The sequence below is a fragment of the Salvia hispanica genome, chromosome 1 (assembly GCF_029641045.1).
Source record: "Salvia hispanica isolate PSC_SH4W2 chromosome 1, Shi_PSC_v1, whole genome shotgun sequence".
NCBI lineage: Eukaryota > Viridiplantae > Streptophyta > Magnoliopsida > Lamiales > Lamiaceae > Salvia > Salvia hispanica.
In genome coordinates, this window is record NC_142692.1 from 41,112,263 (window position 1) to 41,121,360 (window position 9,098).

The 9,098-nt window shown below is 33.3% G+C and overlaps 1 protein-coding gene across 1 annotated transcript; it reads left to right on the plus strand.

Moving 5' to 3' along the window:
- Positions 1-4,910: 4,910 nt before the first annotated feature.
- On the plus strand, positions 4,911-6,548 carry DGL (alpha/beta-Hydrolases superfamily protein). Its single transcript, XM_048122822.2, has one exon. It carries the CDS (start codon positions 4,911-4,913, stop codon positions 6,171-6,173), a length of 1,263 nt encoding a protein of 420 aa, XP_047978779.1. The 3' UTR covers positions 6,174-6,548.
- The last annotated feature ends 2,550 nt before the right edge of the window (positions 6,549-9,098 follow it).

Consider the following 9,098-nt stretch of genomic DNA (forward strand, 5'->3'; position numbering starts at 1 on the left):
TTTTACTAATGTACATATATAAGTGATTCTGAAATATATGTGCGTGTGTTGGCCGAATAAGAAAATAATTATTATTCGAAGACAAAGTTTTTCAGTACAAGTCTAGCAACAAAAACAATATCAAGCTTTGCGGCTGATTTATGATCATTTTATAACAAGATTTGTTCAGTTAATGCACAAGGATTTTGGTTGAGCAACGAGTTAGAGTTTCATCGAAGTTAGTTAAGACATTAACTAGTTGTTCTTTGCTTCTTTTTTGGCAAAACTTGTCCTTGTTACTTAACCAAATGTTGCAACATTTTCTGACAAAGTCCAGACATAAAACAAGCTAATCATGTTGTAAAACGACCAAAGAATAATTGTAATCTTGATATAGTTGTTGTTGGTTGCATTAAACAATTTATCAAAGTTTAGACTGTACAAAAGGTAAATTTGAGTTAATGTAGTAAATGAATAAGGAAATATTTGTATATATAATTCATATCATAGTATGAAACAGGAGTGGTGTTTTTAAAACATTTTTTCGTTTACAAGATTAGTGAAAATCAAATTGACTTGATTTGTAAGATAGTGGTGTCGTAAAATTTGAACTGCCCACTTATAATTTCTTCCTATGAATTTGGGGAAATTAAGATAGCTGCTCTAAGAGGATTGGCTGAGCGTGGGTCCCAATAGGATGACCTGTCAAACCAACCAAAAATATTCCGGCGTTGAAACTTGAAACGTTAATTGTTGCCACGTGGCCAAGGCAATGAACAGCCTCGTACTTTGCTGATTTTAACAATGAACATCTTTTATTTTTACTCTAGAATTTATATTATTTAATTTTAAATAACAATTCAAACTTTCAACTTGTTATTATTTATTTGAGTTTTAAAATATCGAAATATTTATTAAAATATCTGTATTTTTGTTTATAGTGTGTTAAATACTACCTCCGTCCCCCAAATATTGACACACTTTGACACGACACAAATTTTAAGAAATGTAATAGAAAGTGAATTGAAAACGTTGGTGGGATGTTGGTCACACTTTGTTCGGTGGGGCCGAGCTAGACTAAACCGTTTAACTATTCTAGTAATTTAAATACTCCAATATAATTATTTTTAAAAGTGGTGAGATTGACCAAGTTTGATCAAATTTTATGATTTTTTTGACAATTTACCACGTAACATATGAGACACACTTTCTTATGTAGTAGTATTACTTAAAAAATCAAGTAGGAAACTTGTATACGCCCTCGTAGTTAATTAGATTGATTAGAATATTAATTAGAAAATAATTAAGATATAATTAAAATGACTAAGTATTAATTAGAATAATAAAGATTTAATTAAAATAATTAAATTCTAATTAGAATAATAAATTACGTGATCTCATTTGGTTGTGTTGCGTATGGTAAGGTAAAGCTCACAAGAGACCAACTCAAAAATCAATCTCCAAAGCATAAATTTGCAAAGTAATCGAATATGCTGCCTAAAACAATAGATCGATGAAATAGTGGTCATAAAGTAGCTTGAAATAAACCAATAATATTTTTTCTTGATGTGAGTACGTACTGATATATTTTAATAGAGTCGCCCAATAATTTGGAGGAATATATATTTGATTAATAATCCACATGGCGAATAGTATATAGTATCGTTATTCATGTCAAATATGGAAAACCTATGACTACTGACCACATCCAAATTATTCACAAAACACCGACCGTGCGTCATCATAAAAAATACTACTCCTATAATTGCTTTGAGATATTGGTTAGGAATTAGCTGATTTATGTATTTAAATAAAATAATTTGGAAAATTTGATTATTAGTACAAAACAAAATGAATAATAGTAGTACTAAAAAGTCATAAAGGTTAAAAATGGTAAAAATCAAATCTCGCCCTAATTGAATCTCATGTGACATAATTGTTTGATATAATAGTTAAGCTTAACTCAAAGCTCAATATAAGACAAGGGCCCTATGGTCCCTATCCAAGCTTACCAAAATTATAACTTTAATCATGTTTATGTAATCCATCAATTTGTCAAAGTAAGCCATGTTATTTAATATAGTATACAAATTTAGATAATTTATGTTCTATCAAACAACAATAACAAAAAAAAATCATAACTTTGCATATCTTGACATGAAACCCGTATTTGTTATCTTATTTTACATATCTTCATATATCTCATCTTTTTTATCAAACGAGTCTACCATCTCGATGTGAGGTGACTTTACATATTGTTTAACTAGATAAAAACGTTTATGTTTTGTTTACTAAACATAAAAAATCAAATTACATACTACCTCATCCTTAAAAAAAAATAGAAACTTTTAAAACAACGTGGATTTTAATGAACAATTAGTAAAGTAAGAGAAAAAAATTAATAAATTTATGAAAGGATAAGAGAAAAATGGATAAAGTAAGAAATATTGTTAGTTGATTGTGAGACCCACTTCCTAAAATAAAAGATTTCAAAAGTTTTTGTTTACACGAGACATACTAAAACGGAAATACTATTTTTTATATTTAAGGGAAGAAGGTAGTACAAAAAAAAAGCATGTAATTAATCAAAATGGCATCGTTTCATTTGTTGATATGCCATTTCTACACAAATTTTGTCATGTCATTTTCTGCGTCATTTAAAAATTGCCACTATATTTTTTCAAAATATTCAAAATTAACGATAAAGACGTTAATAGGTGTATTTTCTAACTATTAATTAGATCTGAAAACAATAAATGGGAATATGCGGAAAACTTTGAAAAAGGAAATTTACAAAACTGGATTATGTTCTTTGAGACTATGATTTAAATCAAGAATGTATTGTGATTTGTTTCCGAAGAAATTGAGTACGGAAAGGGACTTAGTGCAAAGTCGTGTTAGTGATATGCGACTCTTCCGAGTCTTCAATTTTGTCCCATATTGATTTATTTCCAAATAGGGGACCCCTCAAATACGAGTTAGCAAATTTCAATTTGTATTTTACAGTAGATTTTGACAACTGTCAGTCTATGACGATCGCTAATGCATACAACCTACGTATCTGAAAAATAGAAACATTTGAAACTGCACAAGTTTTTAACGCACAATTGGTAAAGTAAGAATAAAAAATTGGTAAAATAAAAAAGATAAAGAGAAAAATGGATAAAGTAAAAAAGAAGAAGAGAAAAAGTAATTGAAGTAGTCTTAGTGGATTGTGTGGTCCACTTCCTAAAATAGAAAGTGACTATTTTTAAGAAACGGACCAAAATGAAAATAGTTTCTATTTTTAAAAGACGGAGGTAGTATAACAGAAAAAATAAACTAAAAGGATAAAGAAAATCACGAATTTAAGTTCATTTTTCAGGTTTAATTTAGAAAGTAGACAAAAAATCATATAGTACAAATTTAATACTAGTAAAGAATTTCGGACAGTTTTCACCCAAATCATTACATGGTAGTATGTAAGAATATTTACGTGGCTCAAAATTGTTTTGATAAAGTCGGAATGTCTACGAGACACAAAACGTGGTCATTATAGCCATGAAATATATGAAAGAAAATGATCAAGTTATAAAATTTCATTTATCAACCTCATCAATTCATACAATGTGACTCCTTTTCCTACATTCTTATCATTCTATATATCCTTTATTTCTTATTCCATTAAACTCGTTGACGTTGAAATTAAAAAAAAATATAAAAAATAAAAAATAAAAAAAAATTGAGAAATACTAGAATGAAACCAAAATTGATTTGAGGATAGGGTTTAGAGAAAAAGAAGGAAGCGACGCCGTTTCATTCCTTTGAGAAGTTGGAATTTTTATTTTTGCTTATATAATAATTGTTATATTCGAAATGACGTCCTTCTAATATATTGACCTGCCACGACAACTTTAATTTTTCCAAATAAGTTTATTTTTTGACCGTAATTCTAAAACATTGGAAATTGGCTTATAAGTGAGCAGCCTTACATAAAAATTAGGATAGTGATAAACCATATAAGCTTAATTATTGAGAAACCACTAATGCTTACTTTAAATTTACTTCCTTAGTCCTCTATTCCTCAATTCGTCATGGATTTTAATGAATCGATTGAGTATTTTACAAGAATACTAAATTATATACTGATTTCAATTTTGGAGAAATAATGTAGAGGCAATAGGTTGGTCAATACAGATCCCACTTACCAAATGATAAAATGACAATACCAAAAAATTTACAGTACAATTTATCAACGAAAATTAGTACTAGCAATTATATTATGTTGCTATTTGTAGCATTTATTGGCGGAAGAATATACACCGGTAATTTTATCAACAGAATAGTAGCGGATTTCGGTGCCTCGATTAACCTCCGATAAAAATGATACATATCCCACCTATCAAAATGATAAAATGACACTATCCAAAAAATCCGCACAGTTTATCAACGAAAATTAGTAGCAAGTGTTTTCTATCGCTATTCATAGCATTTATTGGCGGGAGAATGTCCACTGGTAATTTTAGTAGCAGAAATAGTAGCCGATTTCGGTGCCTCGATCTCATGCAATAATTACATATAAGAGGGAACTGAAAATCAACCTCCATTTAACGTAATTAAAACAAAAGTAAAATATCAGGCATCGAATCGATTAATTAGATAATAAAATACTATAGTATAAAAAAGTGTCCCTAAGTGCACACACATAATAAAAAGAAATAAAAAATGTAGGTCATATGCATGTTTGATGTGTAAGCGCGTTCACTTTGAAGTCCTTCCTATTCTTCTTCCATGTCAAAACACTCCCTCTATATTGCCTACGCGTCGTATACATACTTACCCATATATATATATGCCCTCATTTCCATTTCCACCAACTGATCTAACTCCCATTTTCCTCTCTCTCTCTCTCTAACTCTTGAGGAATCCATCCATTAATTCCCCATTAATTCATGGCTTCCTCACTCCTTCACTGCATCCCTAATCCAATCCCAAACTCCCCCACTCTACTATCTCACTCCCCTCCTCACCTCAAATCATCAAATTTATCCTTCCCCGTCTCATCCCGGTCGCGAGCTGCATCGCCACCATCGCAGCTCGCGGCCGGGTGGAGGGAAATCCAGGGGCTCAACAACTGGGAGAATCTCGTCGAGCCCCTGCACCCCCTCCTCCGCGACGAGATCGTCCGCTACGGCGAGTTCGTCGCGGCCTGCTATGAGGCCTTCGACCTTGACCCCGGCTCGCGCCGCTACCTCAACTGCAAGTACAGGAAGTCGAGCATGCTCGAGAGCGTCGGCCTGGCCGAGTCCGGGTACGAGGTGACGAAGTATATCTACGCGACCGCCCCTGACATCAGCCTCCCCACTATCCAGCCTGGCCCCTGCAGTAATACAGAGGCCAGATGGATAGGGTACGTGGCCACCTCATCAGACAGTGAGGTGGCCACTCTGGGGAGGAGGGACATAGTCATCACATTCCGGGGTACCGTCACGAACCCCGAGTGGATGGCTAATTTAATGAGCTCCCTCACCCCGGCCCGCCTCGACCCTCACGATCCGCGGCCCGAGGTCAAGGTCGAGGAAGGGTTTTTGAGCCTGTACACGTCTGACGAGCGGTCAGATAAATTCGGCCTTGGGAGCTGTCGCTGTCAGCTCCTTTCGGAGATTTCTAGGTTAATCAATAAACACCGGGACGAGGAAGTCAGCATCACGATCGCCGGGCACAGCATGGGGAGCTCGCTAGGGCTTCTGCTGGCGTACGACATCGCTGAGCTCGGGCTCAACGGGGCCGGGAAGATCCCGGTGACGGTGTTTTCCTTCGGGGGTCCGAGGGTGGGGAACACGGGCTTCAAGGAGAGGTGCGAGGAGCTCGGGGTGAGGGTTTTGAGGGTTGTGAACGTGAACGATCCGATAACAAAGATGCCCGGGGTCGTTTTCAACGAGAATTTCAAGAGATTTCGAGGCGGATTCGAGTTTCCGTGGAGTTGCTCGTGTTACGCTCATGTAGGGGTTGAGTTGTTGGTGGATTTCTTCAAGATGCATAACCCTTCGTGCGTGCACGATTTGGGGAGCTACATAGGGTTGCTCCGGGGCCAGATGAAGAGCCCGGAGAGCCCGAATTTGGTGGATCGGGCCAAGGGTTTCTTCGCCGGGGGCGGCGAGTGGAGGGAAGCCGCCGTTAATATGTTCAATTTGGTGCGGTCGCAATGGACGTGATATATATATATATATATATATATATATACATAGAATGATTAAAGAGGAATTAGGGTTTTTTTGGGATTTTCTTAGGGGTTAAATTTTTTGGCGGGGATGTATGATTTTTTGTATCTATAGTAGAGAGTTGAGAAAAATTAGAAACGGGATAGAAGTATATATATGATCATTAGTGTTGGTCGATCATGATCTTGATCACTTGGATCATGGATGGCTCGTTGGGTTAGGAGATAAACGAACGAGTAATCGTTTGATACTATGTGTATCTATGTCTGTTGGCGGTGTTAAGCCAGATATTTCACTGTAATTTTCGAATAATGCTTACAATGAGATAGAATAACTATATATAGTCAATATAGCTATAAATTTCAAATATTACCTTCGTCCACAAAAAATAAACCAGTTTTACCATTTTGGACCGTCCACCAAAATTAGACCACTTTCTAAATATGGAAAATTGTAAATATGGAGTATTTATGATGTAAACCCAACAATCCACTAACACTACTCATCTCTTACTTTAATAATTTCACATTAAAACCCGTGTCATACACAACTATGTATATTTTTGGTGGAAGGAGGTAGTACTACCTACAACGCCAGACCAATAATTATACATAGACAATATAGTGAAAGCTGATTCCAGTAACCATAGGATTTCGTGTTGCGGAAGTCAAAAATGTTTGGTGGTGGTTTTAGGAAATAAACACACAAGTAATCACGAATATAATAATCAAGATAAATAGATGAATTTTTTTTTCAACTTCGATACGATGTGTATCTAAGTCTGGAAGCAATGTTAACCTAGATATTTCACTATAATTTTCGGATACTATTTATAATGAGAGAACAAATATAAACTTGGCGATTGATTCACTTCCTTTCAGGCTTCATACTCAAGTTGAAGCTATGGCGAGTGGTTCTATTACACATGTTTTTTTTTTTTTTGATAAAATTCTATTACACATGTTTACCAAGTATTGGAACCGTAGTAGTACTACGTAGGTACGTAGATATGTTCGATACAGACAAGAAATGATGTGGGCATATATATAAGATTTTGTGTTCAGCTTCTTCAACGTCGTGTTTTCTGTGATGTTGAAAAGCTTAAACCAATTTAAGCTGGACAGCATATCTCTGCGTTAATTTGCTAATATAAAAGGATTCCAATTTGCTTTGTTTCGGTTGTCAAAAAACCTAGTAAAAATTAAGCATGTTCCAAAATAAATCCTAGTAATTCTTTTCTTTTTTATACTGATAAAAGGAAAATAAATTAACCGATATTAGGCGGTTCAAATTGGTGTCAAGTACACAAAATACACATTAAATGCATTAAGGTATGAGTTAAAAGTTAAAAAATCAATAAATTTTTAAATGTATAGTAAATACTAAGTATAATAGTATAAGAAAGTGAACAAAAACTGGAAAACCCTACTGAATAGGGTTTGGCTCTTGTCTGGTTAAGATGGCCGGTGGTGGAGGAGTGCCGGTGGTTAGGAATACGACCAAATAAAATAATAATTGATGGGATGATGAACCAAAATAATTACAACAAAAAGGAATCAAAAAGAATAATAATGATAATAATAGTTATTATTATTATTATTATTATTATTATTATTATTATTATTATTATTATTATTATTATTATTATTATTATTATTATTATTATTATTATTATTATTATTATTATTATTACTACTACTACTACTACTATTTTTACTCGCAAATTTATTTACACTTGTTTGAAACTTTAGCAATAAACAACTACTACTAATATTGAAGATATATGTGAATAACATCTAATATATGATCAGGTTAAAGTTGTTGTTGTGGCTGCCAAATAGGTAAAGTACACTAGTCACGTCAAATTTAATTTTGTCTAATTTCGATTACTGTTGTATATATACAAAATTGTACTCATATTTACGATATCAATGTTTAAAAGTTAAATTAATGAGTTCAAAAGCATTCAAAACAGTGAAAGGATGGGGATTGATATATGCCTATTAAAAAGAATAACACAAAAGCTAATAAAAAACGAAATCAACTATATAGCACAATGTCGAGCTCAATCGTCTTCTTTAACATAGGTATTGATCTTTGTTAAACTATGTAATTTTAATACTTTATATAATTTCGCTATAATATATGGTGAAGATTCTCTTCTAAAAGGAAAAAGGTAAAATCTAATTACTTAAATCATGAAATTGTACTGGGGAGTATTAAATTAACAAGTAGGTGGACGTATCTTGAACATCAATATTATAGGATTAGCACGTGGTTTCTAATTAAGCACTTTGGTAAATGAATAACGAAATATAGTGTATTAACTTAATAGTTACATTTGTTTTAAAAGTATAAGTAGTACTCCCTCCGTCCCGGATAATTCAGGTCACTTTGACCGGGCACGGGTTTTAAGAATTGTAATAAAAAGTGGGTTGAAAAAGTTAGTAGAATGTGGGTCCTACCTTTATATATTAGTTTTATAATAAAATGTGAGTAGGAATGAGTTAGTGGAATATGGGGTTCACTACCAAAAATGGTAAAAGTGAAGTGAGATAAATTATGTGGGACGGACCAAAATAGAAAAATGGGATGAATTATCTGGAACGGAGGGAGTATAATTGAGAAAACTTTATTGAGTAATTGCCAACTGAATTCAAACGTGGCATTTTCATCTTAAATAAATTGACAAATGGCGTAAATTTTGTAGATATATAGTACTCCATGTCACTAATTAATTCATCATGTATGTGACCTCTTGAATAAACTCGATTAAATAAAATAAAATCGGAAAACTTGAACAAAGCCTATATTTATTTTGCCAAGGCCAATTTACATTAGAGATTATTGTTTGGGTTCGTAGCTAATTAAATTATTAAGATTGGTCAAATTTTGGTCAATACATAAAATTTGAAAGAA

Coding starts and splice junctions, on each gene's coding strand:
- DGL (XM_048122822.2), top strand. CDS start 4,911: ATGGCTTCCTCACTCCTTCACTGCATCCCTAATCCAATCCCAAACTCC.